The 25,749-nt window shown below is 58.7% G+C and overlaps 2 protein-coding genes and 2 long non-coding RNA genes across 5 annotated transcripts in view; 1 reads left to right on the plus strand and 3 right to left on the minus strand.

Moving 5' to 3' along the window:
- Nucleotides 1-1,245: 1,245 nt before the first annotated feature.
- LOC311633527 lies at nt 1,246-3,090 on the minus strand. The gene is made up of 3 exons (XR_014796974.1): nt 2,588-3,090; nt 2,379-2,505; nt 1,246-2,081 (listed from the first exon to the last, which is right to left on the minus strand). It is a non-coding gene; the product is annotated as an uncharacterized lncRNA (long non-coding RNA).
- A 455-nt stretch (nt 3,091-3,545) lies between these two features.
- Nucleotides 3,546-19,827, plus strand: VASP (vasodilator stimulated phosphoprotein). Of its 2 annotated transcripts, none has more exons than XM_084906137.1 (13): nt 3,546-3,837; nt 12,101-12,272; nt 12,651-12,816; nt 15,631-15,730; nt 16,121-16,158; nt 16,274-16,524; nt 16,646-16,746; nt 17,292-17,343; nt 17,509-17,542; nt 17,759-17,804; nt 17,929-18,019; nt 18,821-18,878; nt 18,977-19,827. In XM_084906137.1, the coding sequence occupies exons 1-13, from the start codon at nt 3,833-3,835 to the stop codon at nt 19,012-19,014; spliced, it is 1,152 nt and encodes a 383-aa protein (XP_084762263.1). In that variant the 5' UTR covers nt 3,546-3,832; the 3' UTR covers nt 19,015-19,827. The 2 variants fall into 2 exon arrangements, with proteins under 2 accessions (XP_084762263.1, XP_084762262.1); XM_084906136.1 differs by having other exon boundaries at nt 3,547-3,837; nt 17,506-17,542.
- The window catches only part of LOC311633529, a 211,137-nt gene continuing 198,274 nt past the window's right edge, over nt 12,887-25,749 (minus strand). Inside the window, exon 3 of the long non-coding RNA XR_014796976.1 lies at nt 12,887-13,969. This is a non-coding gene — a long non-coding RNA (uncharacterized lncRNA). The remainder of the gene's footprint in view (nt 13,970-25,749) is intronic.
- OPA3 (outer mitochondrial membrane lipid metabolism regulator OPA3) overlaps nt 19,376-25,749 on the minus strand; it is a 115,909-nt gene continuing 109,535 nt past the window's right edge. Inside the window, exon 2 of the mRNA XM_084906270.1 lies at nt 19,376-21,608. Coding sequence (XP_084762396.1) covers nt 21,226-21,608 — 383 coding nt within the window. The 3' untranslated portion in view covers nt 19,376-21,225. The remainder of the gene's footprint in view (nt 21,609-25,749) is intronic.

Raw genomic sequence — 25,749 nt, forward strand, 5'->3', positions numbered from 1 at the left:
GGGAAACAGCAAACAAGGGAACCGATAAATAAGGTCATCTCAGACACTGACAAGCGTCCCAAGGAAAATAGAACAGTGGGGTGTGATAAGAAAAGCTACCCTTACCTTGGTTTTTAAAAATTGTTATTCGTTGTTTTGTTTTTTGTTTTTTTGAATAGTAGTAAGTTCCCATGGTTCAAATTCAAGGGTACAAAAAGGCATAAAATGAGCTGAAACCGGTTTGGCTCAGTGGATAGAGCGTCAGCCTGCGGACTGAAAGGTCCCAGGTTTGATTCCGGTCAAGGGCATGTACCTTGGTTGTGCGCACATCCCCAGTGGGGGGTGTGCAGGAGGCAGCTGATCGATGATTCTCTCTCATTGATTTTTCTAACTCTCTATCCTTCTCTCTTCCTCTCTGTAAAGAATCAATAAAAATATATTTAAAAACAAAACAAAAAACAACAAGGCATAAAATGAGAAGCCTTGCCCTAGGTGGTTAGGCTCAATGGATAGAATGTCGGCCCCCTGCCGAAGCCGGTTTGGCTCAGTGGTAGAGCGTCAGCCTGTGGACTGAAAGATCCCAGGTTTGAATCCGGTCAAGGGCATGTACATTGGCTGCGGGCACATCCCCGGTGGGGGTTGTGCAGGAGGCGGCTGGTCGATGTTTCTCTCTCATCGACGACGTTTCTAACTCTCTCTCCCTTCCTCTCTGTAAAAAATCAATAAAATATATATTTAAAAAAAAAGAAAAAGAATGTCGGCCCCAGACAGACTGAAGGGTCCCAGGTTTGATTCCCGCAAAGGGCACAGGCCCCGGTTGCAGACTGGATCCTCAGTGGGGGGTGTGCAGGAGTCAGCCGATCAATGATTCTCTCATCATGTTTCTATCTCTCCCTCTCTGAAATGAATAAAAATATATTTTAAACAAACAAATAAATAAATTGAGAAGTCCTTCTCCATCTCCATCCCTCAGCCCCCGGGGATGGATGCTTTAGACAGGGGGGTCAGTCTGGGGAAATGAGCAGAGATCTGACAGAGAAGCAGCCGCCATATAAATACTCCAGGGAAGTGTCCTAAGACAGACCAGTGCGAAAGCCTAGAGACAGCATCAAACTTGGTGTTATCTTAAAAAAAAAAAAAAAAAAAAAAAAGTATTGATTTGAGAGAGAAACATTGGTTTTTTGTTTGTTTGTTTGTTTTGTTCCACTTATTTATGCATTTATTGGTTGATGCTTGTTTGGGCTCTGACACTCGGACCAACTGAGCCTGGCTAGGGCTTGAACTTGGCATTTCCAGGATGAGGCTTGAGATGTCTATGACCATCGAATACGCCACAACCCCATTCCCTATCCTGCTGGTAACCATGGCCATGAGTTTGAGTGGATTTTTTCCAGACCTTTGATTCTGCATATACACCCATGCAGATGGTATCTTAGGTGCTTCCTTTATCCTATGTAGCATTTGGCAGTTTTTGTTTTTCCACCCAGTGACATGGTGGGGACTACTTTCATGCCATTTGCACTCTTCATTCTTTTTATTATTTTTATTTTAAAATACATTTTATTGATTTTTTACAGAAAGGAAGGGAGAGGGATAGAGAGCTAGAAACATCGATGAGAGAAAAACATTGACCAGCCGTCTCCTGCATCCCCCCCACCGGGGATGTGCCCTGACCGGAATCGAACCTGAGACCTTTCAGTCCACAGACCAACGCTCCATCCACTGAGCCAAACCGGTTTTGGCCATCCTCCTCTTTTTTAAAATATATTTTATTGATTTTTTACAGAGAGGAAGAGAGAGAGATAGAGAGTCAGAAACATAGATAAGAGAGAATCATCGATCAGACGCCTCTTGCACACCCCCCACTGGGGATGTGCCTGTAACCAAGGTACATGCCCTTGACCGGAATCGAAGAACCTGGGACCTTTCAGTCCGCAGGCCAATGCTCTATCCACTGAGCAAAACCGGTTTCGGCTGGCCATCCTCCTTTTGATGGACCTGTAGGCTATTTCCAAATTCTTTGCCCTCACATCACTGCTGCCATCAGGATCTTGGTCAGGCTCCTGTGTACATTTGCAAGGGTTTCTCGTGCATTAGTCTTGCTACCTGTTTTACACAAGTTAAGAATGGTTTTTACATTTTAAAGGGCTGTAAAAAACATATGAAAGGGACTCTAATATGCCTAAGATATCTACTAGAAAAAGTTTGCTGACTGCAGGGCAGGTGGCACACAGAAGCACCACCCCTCCCATTTCACAGATGGAAAAGCTGAGCCCCAGAAAGGACTTGCCCCAGGTCACACAGAACTGGAATTCTGCCTCAGTAGAAGACGTGTGTGTTGAAATGCTGTCCTGGGCCTGGCTGAGTGAGTGAGGCACCGAAACAGATGAGGTCTACACCTACCTGTTCCCAAAGAACGCACAGCCTGAGGAGACACACAGAGAAGCAATTCTAACGCAGGGGGCCGGGGTTCAAGGGCTCCCAGGGCGAGATGCAGAGAAGCACGAACGAATGTCAGCACAAGGCCTAGAAGCAGGAGGTGAGGCCAGGGCAGCGCCCGGGCAGAGGGTCTGGCTTGGACAAAGGCTGGGAAGGCGGATTTGCTCACCTGGTCACCTGGACCCTGAGTATTGTTTGTTTTACATCCGCACCAAGCACCCCTAGCTCTGGGGATGCAGGCCAGGGGGCTTATAGCCCAGCTACAGTTCCCGCCTCCAGGCCTCTGTCCGGCCCCCCATTTGGAACCGGCAAACGGATGGGTCCCCAGGTTTCTGCCCAGGACGGGGCGCCGCACCCCGGCCAGGTGGCTGTCGGGGGCGGGGCCTCAGGGTGACGTCACGGGGCGGGGCGGCGGGACCCGCTGCGGAAGCTGCGGCGGGTGTCGGGGCTCAGCCGCTGACGCTGCCTGTGGGGGGAGGGGGTACCCGGGAGCCGGTACCGGAGGGTCGCGCCGCCTTCGTGCCCCCCAATGGCGGGAGGATCTTGCTGTTCTCCGCGGGCAGGGCTGAGTGACTGCGGGGCGTGCGTGGGGAGGGAGCCGGGGCTTCATCCCCCCTGGAACCCGCCGCCCCCCGCCCCCCGCGGCTGTGAGTCACGGCGGCCGCGCCCCCTCGGCCGCTTCCTCTCACCTTCCCGGCCGGCGGGGGGCGGGGTCCCCCCCTCCCTGCGGGGAGGAGGGCTCCCCTTTAGCAAGCCCCCCAATTGGCGGAGGAGAGACACGTTTGGGGGGTCCGAAGGGAGGATTTAAGGGAGGAATCCGGAGGGTCCGCCTTGCCCCCTCCCCCGAGCGGGCAGAGAGCAGAGAAATGGAGAAGCGGGTGGGAAGGGTGATAACTCATTGTGCCCCGTGGAGATCCCCCTGAGAATCCCCATCGTGGGGAGAGCCGGGATCCCTTCCCCTCCTCCAGCCTCCCCCTCATGTGAGAGGGACCCGGCAGGCAGCCCCGCGCCGCAACGCCGGGGTGTGAGGGGCTCGGCGTCGCCTCTCCAGCGCCCTCCGCCCCGCCCGCCGCCGCCGGCGCGGCCCCTTTAAGGCGCGGGGCACTGTGGGTAGGGGCGGAATTCGGAGCGGAGGGAAGTACGGGAGTGAGAGTAACACCGCAGCCGGCGCCGCGGGACGCCGCGGGGGCACGCCGCACCCCTTTCTGCTGCGGGGACCCCGATCCGAACCCCCAGAGCGGGGAGGTGCCCGAGGACCCGCCCTGGCCCCGTCCACGTTTTCCCCAGGAAGCCGGACTCTATGGGGCGGGACCCCGGGGGAGACTGAGCAGCACCCGGAGCCAGCCCTGAACCCCTGAACCTCGATCCAGGGGCGCCCCGTCCTGTGGGTGCGCCGCCCGCCCGCGGAGCAGCCATGAGGTGAGCCTCCAGAGCCTGCAGCCCCTGCCCCGCCGGCGCGGCCCCCCGCCCCGCCTTTGTCCCCCCCCCCCCCCGCCTCGCACCGGGCTGGGATTTGGGGACCGGGCGCCGGGAGCCTCGGGTGTGAGGCCGGTCCCCCTTGGAGGAGCTCCCAATACCGACCACCTCGCCCCCTGACTCCCAAGCTTCGCGGCGGTGCCGGCGGGGTTCTCCTGGGAGCCCTCCGGTTTGGGGGCGCCCCGAGGACTCCCGGATTTGTAAGACTTTTCCCGAGGCCCTCCCAAGTTGGCAGGGACTCCCCGCAGGGGGCCAGGCCTCAGGCAGTTCTCAGGATGCCCCCCAAGTCTCAACTCGGGCTCCGAGAGGGTTTGTGGGGGCCGGTTGGTGGGGGTCCCTGGCACCTGGCTTGTGGGGCTCCCCTTTACGTGGCGCTGGGAAGCCTTCCCGTGTGGGACTCGCTCCTTAACTTCGGGGACACGGCGGCCCCTCCAAGCGGAGGCCCCCCCCCCTTTGCCGGGGGTCGGAGGGGGCGGCCCGGGCGCAGCCTGGAGGCTGGGGGGACGCCCCTCCCCGGCGCCCGGCGCCCCGCGCCCCGGACCCGCCGCGCCCGGGGCCGAGCGGGTCCGAGGGCGGCGCCCGGCCCGGCCCGCGGGCGGCCCGCTCCCCACCTGCGGGCGCGGCGCGGGCGGCGGGGGCCTTTGTCTTCCGGGCTCACCTGTCGAGACAGCTGGCGTGCGGGGCGGGGGCCGGGGCGCCGGGGCCGGGCTCCCCCCCCCCAGCCTCCCCTCCCGCCTCCCCTCCCCCTCCGGCCGCGGCTGCGGGGCGGGAGGAGGGGGCGCGGGGCAGCGTCAAGGTCACCGCGCCCCCCTGGGACCCAGGCTCCCCAGATCGCTCCCGCCATCTGCCCCCGAATTTAACCCCGGGGTGTGTGTGTGTGTGGGGGGCGGGGGCAGGGCCTCCCCAAAACTCCCGGGCTCACCTGAGGGCGGGGCCCGTGTGGGCTGGGGGGAACGGACCGGATCCCCCCGTTCTCCTTCCCCCGGCCCCCCATCACCTTCCCCCGTGGCCGGAGTCAGACAATGCTATCTCCCTTCCTCCACTCTCCCCGGACTTCCTGCCCCAAGACCCCGGCTGCAGGGGAGGCCTCCGGGGACAGCTGGCATTAACCCCGCGGTGCCCACGTCCTCCGCCCCCCGCGCCCTGCCCTCGGGCATCAGGGGGCGCTCCCTCCGGGGCCCGCGTTTGTTCCTTCTGCTGGGAAAGGGGTGGCCGGAGGATTTGGGACAAGGGGGCACCCCCAGATACCGCCCCGACTTCCTGCCTCCCCTTCCTCCCCTTCGAGCAACATCCCCGGACCCAGGGCAGTTCCGGGGAGCCGGGCCCCCTTCCCGCACCCTCTTCCCCGGGGAGCCCTCTCTCCCACCGGCCCCGGCCCCCCGCCCCCCGCGTTTCCGGTCCCAGGCACGGGGAAGGCGGATGGCGGATGTCCGAGTTAGTGCTGCCTCACTCCCTGAGACCGTAAAAGGGCAGGAGCCGTGTCTGGGCCGGCCTCCCACCCCCACTCCCACCCCCACCCCAGGCCCAGGCCCGAGGCCCCCGCCCCTCCACAGGCCCCACCGCAGGCCCCCTCCTGCTGGTGGAGGCCCAGCCTCCCGCCTTCTGGGGAGGGGCCAAAGCTGAGCTGGGGGTGTCCCCCAGGGGGTTACTTCCCTTCCTGAGGGGGGTCTTCCCTGTCACTGGCCACACCCCGCTGTCTGTGCTGTGCCTCTTCCCCCAAGACAGCTAGGGTTCACACCCACCCAGGCCACCCAGCTGGGGAAACTGAGGCTCAAGATGCATCAGACATTCCTAGGCAGACTTGAGGCAGAAGAGCAGACCAGGATCCTTTGACTGCTGGCTGGTTGGGATGGTGACAGTCTTGGGGGGCAGTTGGGAGAGAGGATGTTAAGATGGAAAATTACAAGATAAAAGCTCCTTCCCCCTCACACCCCCCCCTCCCCCCCCCAGTTTGACAAATATTTGTTGAGTGTCTAATGCGTCTTAGACTCTGCACTGGGATTCTGGCAGAGCAGGAGGCTGGCGGAAGTCTGAGGCCCTCGGGGCAGAGGCCGCTAAAGAAGGATTTGGGTTCATTTCTTTCTCTTCCAGTAGTGGTCATTGCTCTTGTTTTTAGTTTACAAAATTGTGAGACCACTTGGTCAGCAATCTGCTTTGTGCAGACACTGTACTAGGTAGCTAATTCAGTGTAATCCTCAACAGCAATTCTAAGAGAGAGATATGCCGTGACTGCCCCACCTCCCAGTTTACAGATGGGGAAACTGAGGCATGGACAAATGAAGCAGATGGCCCAACAGTTTGGAAGTAGGCAAGTCTGAATTTGAACTCAGGACTGACTCCAGAGTATTATGCTAGTAAAGAAAAAGGAAAAGAAAACCTTTAATGTTCATATATATGTATCTATACATCATACACACACACACACACACACACACACACACATATATATATATTTAATTGATTTCAGAGAGGAAGGGAGAGGGAGAGACAAAAACATCAGTGATCGGCTGCTTCCTGCACCCCCCACACTGGGGATCGAGCCCACAATCCATGCATGTGCCCTGACCGGGAATCAAACCATGACCTTCTGGTTCATAGGTCAGTGCTCAACCAGCGAGGGCTTAACGGTCTTTTAAAAATATAGGTAATACTCTTTCACTGTGTGAACAGTTAACGCAGATACGAAGGAAGAGCCTTTACTTTCTTGTTCGCTTATAGGACAGACTGGTCAGGGAAGAGGAACTGGAGGGAGCCTACACCGGCCCCACAGACCCTAGATCTGGTCCCTATTGCAGGGCTGTTTGAAAAGAGCAGTCGCTTGGGAAGGTGTGGGCGCCGGCAGTGAGGGTCACACGGTGTGGGGTGTAAGGCAGCTGTGGGGGAAGTCTCAGGGCACAGAAAAGGGCCAGCCTCTGACCCGGAAGGTGGACCTAACCCGAGTGACTCTGCTTGATTGCCTCCAGCGATGGGAAGCTCTCTCCCCTGTTTTGACCCTCAGCTTCCTTATATGGAGCCCTGCCTGGGCTTTAGGGTTTTCTTATCTCTTTGAAGTGTTGCAGCAAACCACTGAGTGAGGTTCCCAGGCTGGAAACAGAGGCTCAGAGAGTGAAGTCACAGGCACCCTCTCCCATCCACCACCGCGTGCTAGAGTTTTCCAGAATGTGGGGACCTGTGGCGAAGGGAGGGTCCCGAGTTGGCTCCCTGAGTCCAACCTCAGCTCCAGCTTCCTGGCTGTGGGATTTCCTGTTGCAGGTTCTGCCTGGTTTATAGTTTTAGTGTTTGAACGTAAGTAATGAATGAGTTTTTTCTAGGTAATGCCAACCTGCAGTGAAAAAAAGAGAGAAAGAAGGAATCAAGCCCTAGCCAGTTTAGCTCAGTGGATGGAGCGTCAGCCTGCGGTCTAAAGGGTCCCGGGTTCGATTCTGGTCAAGGGCACATGCCCAGGTGGCAGCTTGAACCCCAGTGGGGGGGCGTGCAGGAGGCAGCCCATCGATGGTTCTCTCTCATTACTGATGTTTCTCCCTCCCCCTCTCCTTCCCTGTCTGAAATCAATAATAATAATAATAGTAATAAAAGAATCAAGCAGTTTGAAAAAGTAAAGAGTGCGCTGTGTCCATTTCCTCCTTCCTCAGGTCCCCAGTGCCCATCCTGGAGGCAGGCACTGTTAGGCTCCAGAGGAGCAGCCGCTGCAAAAATCACCACAGGGCGCGGATGTGTTTATCTCCCCCCACCTTTCTTAAAAACCTCTGATACCACCACTTCAGCCCTTGGCTTTTTCAGATTTTAGCTTAGCTGTTTCCTCACCCTTAAATGAGGTTAAGAACTTAGGCGGAGCCGTAACCGGTTTGGCTCAGTGGATAGTGTCGGCCTGCAGATAAGGGTCCCAGGTTCGATTCCGGTCAAGGGCATGTACCTTGGTTGCAGGCACATCCCCAGTGGGGGTTGTGCAGGAGGCAGCTGATCTATGTTTCTCTCTCATTGATGTTTCTAACTCTATCCCTCTCCCTTCCTCTCTGTAAAAAATCAATAAAATATATCTTAAAAAAAAAAAAAAAAAAAGAGCTTGGGTGGATGCTGTGTGACCTGGGACCAGTGTCTTCACCTCTCTGTGCGCTTGGCTCCTCCTCTGTAGTAAGTAAGAGTAAGGACCGGAGTTTTTCTTGTGGAAACTGGAGCTCCACAGCACCTGGGACAGTGTCTGTCTGTCCATCCGTACCCCCCCCCCCCAATGGCTGTAGGTTTTCTGTTTTCACCAATGGCTGATGTAACGCTGTTGGACACCTAAGGTGTCTATACCGTTTGGGTTCTGGAAACAAATCCCTGCCCTCAGGGTCCTGACCTTTGGCAGGACAGATAGGGATGGGTGCTGGCTGTGGGATGTGGGATGAGGGAGACTTTCCTGGTGGCAGGGCAGAGGCTGGGGGAGGGGCGGGCCGGGCAGAGGAGGAAGTGTTAGCCTGAGGCAGGAATGTGCCTGTGGAAGGAACAGCTCGGAGGCCGCAGGGGCTGAAACTGGGAGGGGGTGGGGGGTGAGGTCGGAGATCACAGATCTCACAAGCCACAGAGAGATCTTGGCTTTTTCTGTCTGCTGGAGCCGTAGTGGGGAGTGAGGGGGGACATCCAAGAGAAGAGGAGGGACCCCATCTGACGGGGTTTAACTGGATCCTTCTGCCGTAATGGGGACACTGGCCTGCAGAGGGGCAGGGCCAGCCCGGGTCACCCGCCAGGCGCCCTCGGGCCAGGCCGAAGCCGGGCAGGGCAGGGCCGGGCAGCTTGGGAGAGCAAAGTGCAGCCAGGGTGGGGTGGCAAACACAGCCCGGGCTCCCGGCCAGAGTCTGCCCTGTGGGTGGGTGGCAGGTGTGGGCGCGGCCCCCACCCTGCCCTGCCGGGGGCAGCGGGAGCAGAAACGGCCCCGGAGGCCGCGGCTGGAGCCTGCACCTAGCCTGTGGGTTCGGTCCCTGGTGGCTCAGACTGTGGGCTGGCTGCCAGGTGGCCTGGGTTCAAATCCTCCTCCTGCCAAAGGGGAGCAAGCCCCGGCCTCATGGGTCTCTGAGTCTCCGTTCGCCCCCCACGTGCGCCCTGAGGATGGGCCGTGCCCATCCTGACGGAGAATGAAGTGAGGGGCGGAGGAGAGGGCGCAGGGTGTCTGCTCAGTTTGTGTGAACTTGGGGGTGTCCGGCGCTCAGGCCTAGGAGCCCAGAGCCGGTCTGTGAGGGGTTTTCCCTGACTAGCCTCACCCCCAGCCCCAGCCCTGGTGGAGACAGCCTTTGTGGGGTACAATTTCTGTCCCCCGGAAACCTCTGACCACCAACTTCCTCTTTTCAGGAAAAAGCTTGGTGGGGGTGGGGCGGGGGAGGGCCGGCACTTCCCCCAGGTCTGTGTGTGACCTTGAGCAAGTCACTTCCTGTCTGGAGCCTGAGCTTCCTCCGTGGGGGAGGGGAGGATGAACCTGAGGAGGACTGGGGGGAGCGGGCGGGTGCTCCTGAGATGTCCCCGGTGCCTGTGATGGGAGATGCTGACAGTTTCTTTTCTTTTTTTTAATATATTTTATTGATTTTTTACAGAGAGGAAGGGAGAGATAGAGAGTTAGAAACATAGATGAGAGACATCCATCAGTTGCCTCCTGCACACCCCCTATTGGGGATGTGCCCGCAACCAAGATACATGCCCTTGACGGGAATCGAACCCGGGACCCTTCAGTCCGCAGGCTGATGCTCTATCCACTGAGCCAAACCGGTCTTGGCGATGCTGACAGTTTCTAAGGGCCCTGTCTATGCCCAGTGCGTGGCTTTAGGTGCCCAGACTCTGCTCCTCCCACTGTCCTGGGGGGGCAGGGGGGGGGAGGTTTGGGGGGCTGCCATCTCCCCAGTCTGCAGTTCTCAGGTGGGAGGGGCGCTTGCTGTGTCACACGGAGTGGGTGGCTCCGCGGGGGTTTGAACCCAGGCCTCTGGCTATCGGCCTGAACTCTGAACGAGTTTCTTGATTCACCCGCCTCCTGAGGCTGAGTCAGAGGCCACTCGCTCCAGATCTCCTCTGGCCTGGGCCTGGCCCTGCGCTGTCACCCTGTCACCGTCTGGGCTGGCCTGGCTCCTGCCCCCGAGGGCGCGGCCGCGGCTGGCTGGGTCGTTGCCAGGGAGCATCTGCGGTGCCCCGGGCAGTGGGGGTGATGGGGCAGACGGAGGGGGTGATGGGGCAGACGGAGGTGGTAATGGGGCAGACGGAGGGGGTGATGGGGCAGACGGAGGGGGTGATGGGGCAGACGGAGGGGGTGATGGGGCAGACGGAGGGGGTGATGGGGCAGACGGAGGGGGTGATGGGGCAGACAGTGGGGGTGATGGGGCAGACAGTGGGGGTGGCGGCAGGAAAAAGAAGAGGTGAAGGCGGAAACCGGTTTGGCTCAGTGGTAGAGCGTCGGTCTGCGGACTGAAAGGTCCCGGGTTCGATTCCGGTCAAGGGCGTGTACATTGGTTGCGGGCACATCCCCCGTGGGTGGTGTGCAGGAGGCAGCTGGTCGATGTTTCTCTCTCATCGCCTTTTCTGGCTCTCTATCTGTCTCCCTTCCTCTCTGTAAGAGATCAATAAAATATATTAAAAAAAAGAAAAAGAAAAGAAGAGGTGAGGGTGCTGCCTGGGTCCCCAGCTGCTGCAGGCCTTCCCTTCCCCTCCGAGGGCTCAGCTTCCTCCTGTGTGTGTGTGTGTGTGTGTGTGTGTGTGTGAGTGTGTGTGAGTGTGTGTGTGAGTGAGTGTGTGTGAGTGTGTGTGTGTGTGTGTGAGTGTGTGTGAGTGTGTGAGTGTGTGAGTGTGTGTGAGTGTGTGAGTGTGTGAGTGTGTGTGTGTCTGTGAGAGTGTGTGTGTGTGTGTGAGTGTGTGAGTGTGTGTGTGAGTGTCTGTGAGAGTGTGTGTGTGTGAGTGAGTGTGTCTGTGTGTGAGTGTGTGTGTGAGTGTGTGTGAGTGAGTGTGAGTGTGTGTGTGTGTGTGAGTGTGTGAGTGTGTGTGTGAGTGTCTGTGAGAGTGTGTGTGTGTGAGTGAGTGTGTCTGTGTGTGAGTGTGTGTGTGAGTGTGTGTGAGTGTGTGTGTGAGTGTGTGTGTGAGTGAGTGTGTGTGAGTGTGAGTGTGTGTGTGTGTGTGTGTGAATGAGTGTCTGTGAGAGTGTGTGTGTGTGAGTGTGAGTGTGTGAGTGTGTGTGTGAGTGTGTGTGTGTGTGAGTGTGTGTGAGTGTGTGTGTGAGTGTGAGTGTGAGTGTGAGTGTGAGAACCCTGGAGGAGAGGGAACTGAGGCTCCTGCAGTGCCAGGCTGATTCCCCGTGCCACCGCCCGGAGTGCCTGCCCCGTCCCCACTCCCTCCTCCCCGGCCCCTCCGCCCCCCTCCTCCCGCTCTCACTCCAGACTTACCTGCTTCTCTCTCTCTCTCTCTCTCTCTCTCTCTCTCTCTCTCTCTCTCTGTCTCTCTCTCTCTGTCTCTCTCTCTCTCTCCCCCCCCCCCCCTCTCCTCTCCTGCCTTTCCATGGGTCCCCTCACCATCTCCTTGTCTGTCTCCCCTTTGTCAGGCTGCCTCTCCCTCAGCGCTCTCTCTCCATGTCAGCCTGTTTGTCCCCTCCACCCTGTCTGTCTGTCTGTCTGTCTGACTTCCTCTCCCTCTCTCTCCCCGCCTGTCTCACAGCCCCAGTCTGTTCTCTGTCTCCTCCAGTCTGTCTGTCCGGCTCTGTCCGCCCGTCTGTCTTCCTTCCCAATCACTGTCCACCGGGGCCTCTTGCAGGGGCCGGCCCCCTGCCTCCGCATCTCTCTCTTCTCTCACACTGTCCCCGAGCCTCCGGGGACCCGGGGGAGGGGTGGCGGGACGGGAGGGGGGACCCCGGGGGAGGGGGTGGCGGGACCGGGAGGGGGGACCCGGTGAAGGGGTGCCGGGACCGGGAGGGGGGATCCCGGGGGAGGGGTGCCGGGACCGGGAGGGGGGACCCCGGGGGAGGGGTGCCGGGACCGGGAGGGGGACCCAGGGGAGGGGGTGACGGACCGGGAGGGGGACCCAGGGGAGGGGGTGACGGACCGGGAGGGGGACCCAGGGGAGGGGGTGCCGGGACCGGGAGGGGGGATCCCGGGGGAGGGGTGCCGGGACCGGGAGGGGGGACCCCGGGGGAGGGGTGCCGGGACCGGGAGGGGTGCCGTCGCCCGCTCACCGGCCCCCCCGCCCCCCGCTCCCCGCCCGGCAGTGAGACGGTGATCTGCTCCAGCCGGGCCACGGTGATGCTGTACGACGACGGCAACAAGCGGTGGCTGCCGGCGGGCACGGGCCCCCAGGCCTTCAGCCGAGTCCAGATCTACCACAACCCCGCCGCCAACTCCTTCCGGGTGGTCGGCCGCAAGATGCAGCCCGACCAGCAGGTGCAGCCCCGCCTCCCCTTCCCAGGGCCGCGCCTCCCCCTGCACCCCTCACCCACCTCCCCTCCCCCCCCCCGCCTCCCCCCTGCACCCCTCACCCACCTCTCCCCCGCCTCCCCTTCCCAGGGCTGCCGCTCCGCCCTGCACCCCTCACCCACCTCTCCCCCGCCTTCCCTTCCCAGGGCCGCGCCTCCCCCCTGCACCCCTCACCCACCTCTCCCCCGCCTTCCCTTCCTAGGGCCGCGCCTCCCCCCTGCACCCCTCACCCACCTCTCCCCCGCCTCCCCTTCCCAGGGCTGCCGCTCCGCCCTGCACCCCCTCACCCGCCGCTCCCCCCGGCCTCCCCCCTGCACCCCTCACCCGCCTCTCCCCTCCTGCCAGGTGGTCATCAACTGCGCCATCATCCGGGGTCTCAAGTACAACCAGGCCACCCCCAACTTCCACCAGTGGCGGGACGCCCGCCAGGTCTGGGGCCTCAACTTCGGCAGCAAGGAGGACGCGAGCATGTTCGCGGCCAGCATGGCCGGTGCCCTGGAGGCCCTGGAAGGTCAGCAGCCGGGCAGCACCGTGGCCGCAGTTCACGCATCTGGAAATGGGGCGGTTCACTCCTCCTGTGGACAGGCTTTATTTTATTTTATTTTGTTTTTTTAAATATATTTTATTGACTTTTTACAGAGAGGAAGGGAGAGAGATAGAGAGCCAGAAACGTCGATGAGAGAGAAACATCGACCAGCTGCCTCCTGCACACCCCCCACCGGGGATGTGCCCACAACCAACGTACATGCCCCCTGACCAGAATCGAACCCGGGACCTTTCAGTCCGCCGACCGACGCTCTACCACTGAGCCAAACCGGTTTCGGCGTGCGGACAGATTTTTAAAAAAATATGTATTTTATTGATTTTTTTATAGAGAGGGAGAGGGATAGTTAGAAACATCGATCAGCTGCCTCCTGAACCCCCTCCTCCCCACAGGGGATGTGCCTGCAACCAAGGTACATGCCCCTGCCCGGAATCGAACCTGGGACCCTTCAGTCCGCAGGCTGACGCTCTATCACCGAACCGAACCGGTTTCGGCTGGGGACAGTGTTTCTGAGGTTTGGTGTGGGCCCCTGTGTGCCCCGGTCCCCCGGATCCCTAAGGCTGGGGCTTGTCCACGTGTGTTCACACGCACCCTCCTGGCCACCCCCTCCCAGGCCCAGGGGTAGCGCCAGCTCTGGGGGCCTCCCCCTGCCCTTTGCCGGGTGTCGTACTGGCTCGTGTCATCATCAGTTCGTATTTAGACATCAGTATTATCAACATATATATATATATATATTTTTTAGACATCAACATTAAATCTCCAGGTGGTAGCTCTCTTTTTAAAAATACGTATTTTAAAATATGTTTTTACTAGAGGCCCTCCTAGCCCCGGCTTCATCCGGAATGTTGTTCGGCTGTCTGGTCTAATTAGCATATTATGCTTTTATTATTATTATTATTATTTTAAAATATATTTTATTGATTTTTCTTACAGAGAGGAAGGGAGAGGGATAGAGAGCTAGAAACGTCGATGAGAGAGAAACATCGACCAGCTGCCTCTTGCACACCCCCTGCCGGGGATGTGCCCGCAACCAAGGTACATGCCCTTGACCGGAATCGAACCTGGGACCTTTCAGTCCGCAGACCGACGCTCTACCACTGAGCCAAACTGGTTTCGGCTGCTTTTATTATTATAGATTGATTTCAGAGAGGAAGGGAGAGGGAGAGAGATAGAAACATCAATGACGAGAGAATCATTGATGGGCTGCCTCCTGCACGCCCCCTACTGGAGATCCAGCGTATAACCTGGGCATAGGCCCTTGACCGGGAATTGAACAGTGAACTGGTTCATAGATAGATGCTCAGTCACTGAGCCACGCTGGCCAGGTGCTAGTTCTGTTTCTTAAATTCGTTTTTGAGAGAGGCTGGGGGTGGGGGGGAGAAAAAGAGAGCTGCTGGTTTGTTGTCCGGTCACTTGTTTATGCTCTCACTGGTTGATTCCTGCGTGTGCCCTGACTGAGGACTGGACCTTGGTTTATCGGGACGATGCTCTGAGCCACCGGCCAGGACCTGACCGTGCCCACGAGTCGCTGGACACCTGGGTGACAGGCAGATCCCAGTTCCGTTGGGCTGGGGTGGGGCTGGCCTGTGCGTGCCAGGCAAGTGCCCGGTGACGGCAGCCCGTGGCCAGCGAGGTGTCCGGTGCGCTGTGCCCGGGTCCAGGCTGCCGGAAGCTTCCGATCGCCCAGGGGCCGGGCGTCTGCTCCCGGGCGGCTCCGGTGGCGGCGGGAAGGGCTTGCTGGTCTGGGCACAGAGAGAAACGTGGTGGGCGGTTGGTGGCCATGGGCGCCAGAGGCCTGGGGTGGGCAGGCACAGGCTTTCGGCCTCTTCGGGTCCTTGGGCTGGGCCCTCGTGGCTGAGCCCCTGGCTAAGAGCAGATGTGGGAGCCCTGGTCCGGGTTTCAGTGGTTAGAGCGTCAGCCTGCGCTCCTGAGGGGCGCAGGTTCGATTCTGGTCAGGGACACTGCCTGGGTTGCAGGTTCAATCCTGCCCCCACCACCACCACCACTAGGAGCTGTGCAGGAGGCAGCCGATCTCTCTCTCTCTCTCCCTCTCCTCTCTCCTCTCCGCTTCCTTGCACTCTTTCTGAAAATCAATGGGATAATATCCTCACTCGTGAATAAGGATAAGAAAACAAACAAAAAGCCCTAGCTGGTTTGGCTCAGTGGATAAGCGTCGGCCTGCGGATTGAAGGGTCCCGGGTTCAATTCCAATCAAGGGCACATACTTTGGTTGCAAGTTCCTCCCTGGCCTGGGGGTCTGGGCCCTGGTTTGGGTGCTTGCAGGAGGCAACCAGTCAATATGTTTCTCTCGCATCGATGTTTCTCTCTGTCTCCCTCTCTCCCACTCTCTCTAAAAATCAATGGAAAAATATCCTCGGGTGAAGATGAAAAAAAACCGAGTAAAAAAAAAACCAAACACCAAGAGTAGATGTTGGAATCATCCTGAATTTGTCTTGTTTCTGCAAATTCCAGTCTGCAAGTGTCTGCCCACTTTGGGCCTTCATTGTGTGTGTGTGTGTGTGTGTGTGTCCCCGTCACTTGGGCATCACCGCAGCACCCACCACATGCCCGCTCAGCTAGGGGAGCTGGTGCTGACCCTCAGCCAGGAGTTTGCCCAGGTGCCCACACCCAGCCGGAGTGCCAGGGTGGCTGACAAGGAAGTGAGCACCTCTGGGCGGGATTCCTGGCGGCCTGGCGGCCTGGCGGAGCCGGGGAAAGTGCCAGGGGTGGGGCGGGCTCGGGCTCGGGGTGACTCATCACCTGGTTCTCCCCTCTTTCCAGGAGGTGGGCCTCCAGCGCCAGCGCCGCCACCGCTGCCCGCGCAGCCGCCCGCCTGGTCCCAGAACGGCCCCGCCCCCGAGGAGGCGGAGCCCCCGAGGAGGTGGGCCCGCCCCCGAATCCTGTCCCCCGGGGTGGACAGTCCAGCCCCGGCTCCTACAATTCACACTGTCCACCTTCAGCTCCCGGGGGGGGGGCTAGACATTAGCTTTCAGGAACCCCTGCCTCCTGCGTCTGAGAAACGCCCCCTCCCAGTCCTAATCCGCAGGAGAGTCTAAAACTTGGTTCTTTAGAGAATCTGGAGCGTTTTGTGATTCAGGTGCTGACAGTCTGGGGACTAGAATGGTTGCAGCTTGGTCCCCCCCTGCCCCCGCCGCCCCGCTCCCCGGGCCCCTGGGGAAGGGGGCGGGTGGGGGTCAGCCCCTCTCCCCGGAGCCCGGGGCGGCGGCCGGGCCCAGGGTCCCCAGTGACAGCAGCTCCATCACCTCCGCAGGCCGCCGGAGCAGGTGGAGCGCCGCGTCTCCAATGCAGGTGATTGTTCCCGGGGCCCTGGAGGGAGTGGGGGGCCGCCCAGAGGCGGGGGTGCGCCAGCCGGATAACAAAGCACGAGGCTTCTCTCTCAGCACCCCTCCTTTTTTTTTTCCAGGAGCCCCCCCAGCCCCCCCTGCTCCCCCAGCTGGGGGACCGCCTCCACCTCCAGGACCTCCCCCGCCGCCGGGTCCCCCCCCACCCTGCGGTCTGCCCCCCTCAGGGGCCTCCGCTGTAGGGCATGGAGCGGGGGGAGGCCCACCCCCTCCGCCCCCTCTCCCCACCGCAGCTGGCCCCAGTGGTGGGGGGACTGGGGCCCCCGGCCTGGCTGCAGCCATTGCCGGAGCCAAACTCAGGAAAGTCAGCAAGGTGAGGGGCCAGGCATGCCGGTGTGGGGAGACGGGGCCCTGAGGGCCAGTGGGCAGTGAGGCCAGGGTTGCCCGGGGACATCCGGGGCCTGTCCATAAAGCCCCCTCTGTGATTTCTCCAGCAGGAGGAGGCCTCGGGGGGGCCCTCCGCCCCCAAAGCTGAGGGCAGTCGCAGCACCGGGGGCGGGCTCATGGAGGAGATGAACGCCATGCTGGCCCGGAGGTGAGCGGGCGCCGGGGCTCCACCCCCGGAAGGCTGGGGAGCACACCCTCAGACCAGTCACCCCGGGGCCGGCAGGGCCCGGGGTGCGATGCTCAGATTCCCCTTGTGGGTTTTCTGTTTGTTTGTTTCTTTGGGTGAAAGTTCCCTCTTTGATAGTCAGGTTTGGGATACGATGCTGCAACTGCCTTCTCCTGAGATGGCTGAGTTTGCAGCCACCTGGTAGGCTCTAGAACGTTCTAAATTCTAGGACCTTAGACATTCCTGCCTCGGAACCTGAAAAGTTGGGTTCCTAGAATTCCAGAGCCCTCCGCTCCGCCCTTAGGCCTTTGGGATTCCCAAATGTGAAAAGCGCACCCCCCACCCCCACCCCCAATCCGACCCCGAGAACAGCACTCTCTGTAACTTCCAAAATTAAAGTTTTCTTAGCTTTCACAGATTCCATAACCCTGTACCCTAGAACCCGCCTTTGTGAGCTCTGGGCAGGGGGATTGTTGCGTGGCCAAGGTAGGGCCGGAGCCATCTGTTTTTGCCTTTCCCTCCTGCAGGAGGAAAGCCACCCTAGTTGGGGAGAAACCCCCCAAGGATGAATCTGCCAATGTGAGTTAGGGGCTCTTCCTGCCGGATGCACCTCAGGCTGTGCCGTTGGGGTAGGGATAGTGGGGAGGCGGTGTGACCAGGATGGGCTGGACCGAACCTGGAAGAGGAAAACGAACAGAGGTGTGGCAGGGACCGGCTCACGACAGTTTCATTTCCCACCAGCAGGAGGAGCCAGAAGCCAGAGTCCCAGCCCAAAGTGGTGAGTGACAGCCCAGTCTAGCCACAGGAACTACAAATCCCAGGATGCTTTGCCCCGACACGTAAAGCACATTCTTGAGAGTCTGTGCAAACAGTACTGGGGATTGTAGTGACCTGAGGTGGTTCTTGGAACAGGGGCTGATGGGGCTGTGGGAAAAAGATCGAGGTGGGGCATTCCTTGTCCCTTATCCTTCTGATTTGTTGCCTGTTCCCCCAGAACCTGTGCGGAGGCCCTGGGAGAAGAACAGCACAACCTTGCCAAGGTGGGTCATGGATAATGGGGCCCCACCTACCGATGGTGATGGGTTTGCTGAATCCATGCTCGTGGAATGGGAGGCAGGCCCTCTCTAACCTCATTTCTGCCCCAAACCACACCCTCCCTCCCAGGATGAAGTCTTCGTCTTCAATGACCACTTCCGAGGCCCACACCTCCACACCCAGCTCCGGCGATGAGTCAGACCTGGAGAGGGTGAAGCAGGTAGCTTGGCGAGGGGACTAGGGGTGAGGTTTGGTGGGGAGGGGGCTATAAAAGGGGCCGCAGGAAGAAGAGATCTAAATTCTGGGTCTAAATTCTGCCACTGACTTGCCCTGTGATTCTAGAAAGGGCCTGGGAAATGCAGAGATATGATCAGGTCAGGGAAGACATGTCTATGTCATCCACAACTCCCTTTTCCTGAGCGCTTGACAGGCCTTACTAATCTATCCCTGCACACTTTCCTGATGAGTACCCAGAGTCCTTTTCAGCACACCGGCCCCAGACATCCATTACTGACTGGAGTTGGCAGGAGAACAGAATGTATTTGCCATTCCTGGTACTGGATGTCCTCCAGTGCTTTCCTCTGGCTCAGAGGACGCAGAAATCTCCAGAATTTCTCCAGTTCCTCTGCGGCTCTGTCAGGGCGGTCATAGTGTGTGTGTGGCCCTTCAGTCATTCAGAAAGGAGAAATTGGCCCTCGCTGGTTTGGCTCAGTGGATAAAGCATTGGCTTGAGAACTGAAGGGTTGGTCCCGGGTTTGATTCCGGTCAAGGGCATATGCCCAGGTTGCAGGCTCAATCCCCAGTAGGGGGTGTGCAGGAGGCAGCTGATCAAGATCAATGATTCTCTCTCATCATTGATATTTCTCTCCTTCTCTTCCTCTCCCTCCCTCTTGAAGTCAATAAAAATAAAATGAAGCAAGGAAGGAAGGAAGAAAGGAGGAAAGGAAGGAAGGGAGGGAGACAGACTAGTGTCTGCAAGACCAGGCACTCTTCCTGATCGGTTGCGCCCCATTGTTTTCAGGAGTTTGTGGAAGAGGTGAGGAAGGAATTGCAGAAAGTGAAAGAAGAAATAATTGAAGGTGAGGTGGTTTGGGAGGAATCCTGTCCCTGGGAAAGAGCCCTGTTGGGGAAGGGAAGGGAGAAGAGGGGCTGACCTCTGCCCTTTGTTTCCTTCCAGCCTTTGTCCAGGAGCTGAGGAAGAGGGGCTCCCCCTGACCACGGGCCCAGAAGACCCCGTTTCTCCTTTCTGCACATCTTGCCTGTCACCCTGCTTTCCCTGCCTCAACTTGACTTGGAATTGGCCGAAGGCTACACAGGAATGCGTCTTCCCCACTCCTCCTCCCGCTTGGAAAATTCCGAGGGGGTGTGGCTTCTGCCATGCCCACTCCTGTACTGGCTGCTGATTGGCTGGGGAGGCCCCCACCCTCTGCTCCCTTGGGTCCTTCCCCTTTGCCATCCCCTTGGGGCAGGTCCCTCTGCTGGGGATGTACCAATCAACCCCACAACAGGGGGAAGGAAGGAGGGAATTTCACATTCCCTTGTTCTAGATTTCACTTCAACGCTTAATGCCTTCAAATTTTTGTTTTTTTTTTTAAGGAAAAAAATTATAAATATATATATATATATTTAGGTTTTTTGGGGGAAGGGAAATTTTTTTCTCTTTGGTTTTGATAAAATGGGGAGTTTTTAAATGCTTTAGCCCCAGGCTTGTCCATTCGGGCAGCTATTGAAGGGGGGGAGGGGGTGTCCCGCCAGGCTGGGGGCACCTCCCTTCACGCCAGGGACACCCCCTCCCTCTGGCTCCTTCCCCTTTTCTATGAGGAATTACGATGCTGTAACTTTTTGGAACCTCAGTTTTCTGGTTTTTTATTTGGGTGGGTTTGGGGGTCCGGGCCGTTTTTATCCCCTTTCGGGGGAATAAGGTGAGGGAGGGAGGAAAGGGGAGGACAGCCCGCCTCCCCTCTCCCACCTTCGCCTCCAGCTTCTTGAAAATGGGCCCTGCGGAATAAACCTGCCTGTTTTTATAAACGCTGAGCCTTCTGGAGTGATTGGAAGGGCTGCTCGGATGAGGACGGGAGCGGGGTGCTGTCCACCTGCTCCTCTTCGTCCTTCTCCCCACCCTGCACCTGTTCTAGTTCCCTCAGCTCCTTCCCTCAGCCAGGCCGGCTCTGCCCCCTCTGACCTCTCAGCAGTCCTCCCTCCCTGTCCATGCCCCTTGCCAAGGCCCTTCCTCGTTCCTTCTCCCCGCTCCTGCCCCAGTCCAACCTCTTCCCCATCCGAGAGAAGGCCGGGCTGTCCCTCCCAGACGGGTGGCCTGGGGCCAGTCCCTTTGCTGCCCCGAGGCCTTGGGAAAGGACGCTTAGGAGGATCCTCTGCCCACTTCCCATCGGAACCTCCGGCTTTTCCATTTTAACGACCCCGTGTCATTTTTACCGGCATGCACCGCGGTCCTCAGACACATTGAGATGCCCCTTTAATTAGAAAACATCTACAGTCTTAAAAAAAAAAACAATTGCATTCGGAAGTCAGAGCTCACGCACACCCCTGCATGGTTCATGGGGTCGGGCAGGGGACTGCCTGGAGGAATGTTCCCTTTGGGGGGGGGGGGGACTTCGGGCCGAGGGGCCAGTGGTCCCGTGGAGGAAGCCTTTGCGTGAGGGGGACTGGGGGCCAGTCCAAAGGCAGAAAGGGCGAGGGAACCCCGGAGTGTTCGAAGAGCAGGCTTGGGTGGAGGTGGGGTCATGGCCGTTGCCCGTGTAGTAGACAGGTGGGTCCCCACGAAGGAGGTGGCGGTAAGGACGGCCGTGGGCCCAGAACTAACGGTAAACAGGGGCTTTGGTCAAAACAATTGTTCAGCCCCTGGGCAGCACCGGTTTTTCCAACCTAAAGGGCCGCGTCCTGCTGGGACGGCCGGGAGCAGGGGCGGGGGAGCGGCCAGGGGCCTGCCAGCCTTTGCTGTGGGCTGTGCCCGGACGGAGGCGCTGGTGCAGCTGCTGGAAGGATCGCTCGGGAGGGGCCCGCAGTAGCGGTGCCAACGGGGGACCGAAGCCGGGCCCCCCAGGTGACCTGTTGGAGCTAAAGCTTTCTGAGGTCCATCCTGTTCCTCACCCCCATGGAGAGCGGAGCACACAGTTCTGCATCTCCACCGCAAGGGTCGCGAAGGAGCGATGTTTCGGGGTAATGGGGACCCCTCCGGGTCAGTGCAGGTGTGAGTGACAGGAGTTGGCTAGGTCTGCGCGTCCTGCGGGCCCATCTATGGGGGAAAGTGGCCAAAAGCCTGGTTGGATGAGCCCCGGTCTAGGATCCATTCTGCCCCCAGAGGGACCGGGTGGTATTAGCTGGACCGGTTCAGGAGGGCACAGGGCGGACAGACGGCCGCATCGGGGAAGTCACGTCCAAGGCCAGGGCCTGGCGGCCTCCTAGTCCTCAGGCTCTGGGCACCTTGGGCTTGTCCTGGCGGCGGGTGTGGGCCCGCAGGTCTTGTATCTCCGCCCGCAGCTCGTCCAGGGCGCTCTGCGTGGGCGCCGCCTGCACCTGCGCCTGCAGCGCCTCCAGCGCCAGCCCCAGGCGCTCCACCTCGTCCCGCATCTCGCCCCAGGCGTCGCGCTGCTGCAGCTCCCGCCGGCGATACTGCGCCCGCTGGCGCCAGTACTCCAGCACGATGCAGCTGCAGGCCAGCAGGAAGATGGTGGCCTCGCCCAGCAGCTCGGCGCCCAGATCGGCGGCCGCCTCCTCGTTCAGCGGCTTCACCGCCTCGGCGTTGAAGCCCATGAGGCGCATCTTGGCCCGCATCTCCGCCCAGTGGTACACTGTGGGGAGAGAGGGTCACCCAGTGGTCACTGCGGGGAGAGAGGGTCAGCCCAGTGGTCACTGCGGGGGAGAGAGGGTCAGCCCAGTGGTCACTGCGGGGGGAGAGGGCCAGCCCAGTGGTACACTGTGGGGAGAGAGGGTCACCCAGTGGTCACTGCGGGGAGAGAGGGTCAGCCCAGTGGTCACTGCGGGGGAGAGAGGGTCAGCCCAGTGGTCACTGCGGGGGGAGAGGGCCAGCCCAGTGGTACACTGTGGGGAGAGAGGGTCACCCAGTGGTCACTGCGGGGGAGAGAGGGTCAGCCCAGTGGTCACTGCGGGGGAGAGAGCGTCACCCAGTGGTCACTGCGGGGGAGAGAGGGTCACCCAGTGGTCACTGTGGGGAGAGAGGGCCAGGGGCTCCGCTGGGCGCCCCCTCCGGCCCCCCGACTCCTCCGAGCCCCGCGGGGCTGCGGGAAAGGCAGCCGCAATGTCTGGCTGGGGAGTGTGTGCCCTAAAGGAGACCTGCTTTGGCTCAGTGGATGGAGCGTTGGCCTGCGCTCAAGGGTCCCAGGTTCGATTCCGGCCAAGGGCACATGCCTGGGTTATGGGCTCCATCCCCAGTTGGGGGAGGCAGCTGATCAATGATTCTCTATCATCATGGATGTTTCTCTCTTCTCTCATCTCCCTTCCTCTGTGAAATCAAAAAATATATATATATATATTAATATATATATAATTGATTTTGCAACCAAGGTACATGCCCTTGACTGGAACCCTTCAGTCCGCAGGCCGACGCTCTATCCACTGAGCCAAACCGGTTTCGGCAAGACTATATATATAAAATATATATTTAAGAATAAGACCCGTGCGCACGCGGGGCGGGCGGAACGCTGAGTTAGCTGTTGGGGTGGCCGGGGGCCGGGCATCTTTGGAAAAGTCAGAAGATCAGGGCGAGAAGCTGACAAATGCTGCCTTGGATGGGGGTTCTTAGTGTGCCTCCCCCCCCCCCCCCCCCCCCCGGGGTGGTCCCAGCCCGGAGCGGGGTAAATGTCCTCCCTCTGGTCTCTCCGCCGCCCCTCCCCGCCCCCTCCCAGCAAGGCCGGACCGGTTCCTCTCGGCCTCCCCAGGAGCAGCCTTTCTCTGCGCGGGTCGGGTCGGGGCTGGAGCGGGGCTGCTCCAGCGACGGCTCCTGGACCTCATCACTTATTCATGGAGTGGGGCCTTCGCCTCGCCCTCGGTTATAAATGCAACGTAAACACGGAGTGGGTGCTGAAACCTGACTCACTCCAGGAACATTCATATGCATCCATTGATCCAGGGGCTGCTGGGAAAATCATAGCCTCTTTGCACTCATTAAGGGATGGATTCCTGGAAACATCTACCCTCCCCCCGCCCAGCCGCCTCCGCAGCAGCCAGGCTGATGGGGCACCTTCCTTCCTTCAGCTGGAGGAGCAGCCCCTGCACCCGGGAGCCTGGCTGCATGGAAGGGGCACGTCGGCAGGGACACCTGCAACCCGGACATGTGCCCTTGACTGGAATAGAACCCGGGACCCTTGATTCCGCAGGTCGATGCTCTACCCACTAAGCCAAACCAGCTAGGGCCCAGGTGAACCACTTTGGATCTCTTCTGCATATTTTCTCCCACGTTAACCCTAGGGTGCCAAATCACAAGCCACTACCTCTAACCCTTGATTTACTCACTTGAATTTTTTAAAATAGCATAACCTGAGCCCTGGCCAGTGTGGCTCAGTTGGTTGGTCCCCGGTTGGATTTCCTGTCAGGGCCCAAGGCCGGGTTTCCGGCTTGATCCCCGCATGCAGGAAGCAGCTTATTGATGTGTCACTCTCACACCAATGTTTCTCTCTCTCTCTCTCTCCCTCTCCCTTCCTCTCTCTCAAAATCAATAAAAAATTTTATTTAAAAAGTATGACTTACTTTCCACGGCCACCCCCATGGGTGTGAATGTAACATATTCTGTGTCCTTTCCTCTCCCTCCCAAGTTTTGCGAGTGATTTTTATTTTGTCTGATACTATTGGTAGCCTTTGTAATTCTGAATAATATGCTTATTGCCTTAACTTCCTGACCAGCACTTGTAGGTACATTAACTGCTCTTCCCACTCTCTACTCTCCCCTACCGCATCTCCTGTGATCTGCTGCTGTGCTATTGTGTTTACACTAGAGGCCCAGTGCACAAAATTTATGCACGGGGGTAGGGGTGTGTGTGTCCCTCAGTCCAGCCTGCACCCTCTCCAATCTGGGATCCCGACCGCTTGCCTGCCTACTTAATCACCCCCTAAACATTCCCCTGCCAGCCTGGTGGCCCCAAACTGTCTTCCCCTGCAGGCCTGGTTGCCCCCAGCTGCCCTCCCCTGCTGGCCTGGTCACCCCTAACTTCCCTCCCCTACAGGCATGGTTCTCCCCAACTGCCCTCCCCTGCAGGCCTGGACCCCCCCAACTGCCCTCCCCTGCAGTCCTGGTCCCTCCTAGCTGCCTTCCCCTGCCGTCCATCTTTGACCTCATGGGGGTAGCCATCTTGTATGTTGGAGTGACGATCAATTTGCATATTACCTCTTTATTAGATAGGATTACCAAGATGCCTTTCTGAGCCATAATAAGTGTTTACTGTTCTTTGCCTACTTTCACTCTAGACTAGATGGTAGTTTCTAGGCCCAGAATTACAGGTGCAAAGTTCCTCAGCCGTTTGGGGCCTGGCCCCATCACTTATCACCCTGCAGCCCTGGCTGCACCAGGGTGGGCTTATGGGTGAGTTGCTCTTGTTTCATCATTTTATACTTTTCTCTCCTCGCCTTGTTTTTCTCTGCGGCCCTGGGAATGTTTCCTGTCTGCACAGTGAAGGATTAATGGTGCCCTGCAACCAGAGGCCTGGCCTTTGCCCTTCTGTCCCTGCAGAGAGGAAGTCTTTAAGTCCTTGGAATGTCCTGCCTGAGAGCAGTGTCTGTTTACTTGGGGCTGGGCCGTGCCGGATGGTGTACATTAGCACAGCCTTCCCGGAAGGGCTTCGCCCCGTGGCACCAGCGCACCCCCAGGAGCGGAGCGGCTGGGGAGGAAAGCGGCCACACGGCTGGGAAACCTGGCCTCTGTGGCCCATCCCGTTAAAGATGGAGCCACGGCCGGCCTGGCAGCTTCCCCGCCGTCACTCTGCTGCTGGGAGGAGTTGGTGCCGTCCCCCGTCCCCCTGGTGCCGTCCCCCGCTCCCGTATCCTGCCCCACACACCTCTCCCCGAGGCTGACTGTCATCTGTGTCCTCTCTCTGATAAACTGTAACCACCAGTGAGTCCTCCACCAAATTATTGAGGCTGGAGGTTGTCGGGGTCCCTGAACTTGCGGCCGGTGTCAGAGTGAGGGTGTGCCTGGCGACCTCACTGTGTGGGGTGCGTTTCCGCCCTCCGTTTCCCTGTGACTCCCCCGGAACTTCCTCGTCTGGAATGCGGCCCTGCACCGATCCTTCACCGCTAGACTTTTCTCTCCTGTTTCGTTTTCATTAATGGGTGTAGAGAGAGAGAAGCATTGATGTGAAAGAGAAGCATATATCGGCTGCCTTCCGCATGCGCCCCAACTGGGAACTGAACCCACGGGATGATGCTCTGGCCTACTGAGGCACACCAGCCAGGGCTTTCTTTTTTAATCTGACTCCCCATCACCATTTACCCCCCTTATACCACCCCCCGACACACACTTCTCTCCTGTTTTCTCATCCCTCCTCTTTGTTCTACATTCTGGGGCTTTTATTAACTTTTCCTTTCAGAACATCTATGAATTTGGGGGGCGGGAGGGAGAGTTGCAACCATGCCTGTGATTTTCATAGTCTTTATTTAAGTGATCCTACCTAATAAAAGAGTAATATGCAAATTAACCATCACTCTGCTACACCCACCAGCCAATCAGAGCAAGTATGTAAATAAACCCAACCAAGATGGCTATGGCCACAGAGAGCAGGAGGGAGGTTTGGGTTTCCCAGGCAATGGTAAAAGCCAAGCTTTCTGCCTAAGCCAGCTTAAGCCTCCACTCAAGGTTACAAAGTTTCAATTATAGAAGGTAAACAAATCCAAACAGAAATGGCAGCAGCCACAGAGCAAGCAGAAAGCTTGGTTCCATTCCAGGCTACAAAGTTTCAATTGTAGAAGGTAAATAAATTCCAG

Source organism: Pipistrellus hanaki, assembly GCF_964339955.1.
Source record: "Pipistrellus hanaki genome assembly, chromosome: 15".
NCBI lineage: Eukaryota > Metazoa > Chordata > Mammalia > Chiroptera > Vespertilionidae > Pipistrellus > Pipistrellus hanaki.

Bases quoted from the DNA above. Each gene is read 5' to 3' on its own strand.
- VASP (XM_084906136.1), top strand. The intron at 15,731-16,120 runs GTGGGCCCGCCC...TCACCTCCGCAG, and splicing joins GAGGCGGAGCCCCCGAGGAG to GCCGCCGGAGCAGGTGGAGC. The intron at 17,543-17,758 runs GTGAGTGACAGC...CTGTTCCCCCAG, and splicing joins CAGAGTCCCAGCCCAAAGTG to AACCTGTGCGGAGGCCCTGG.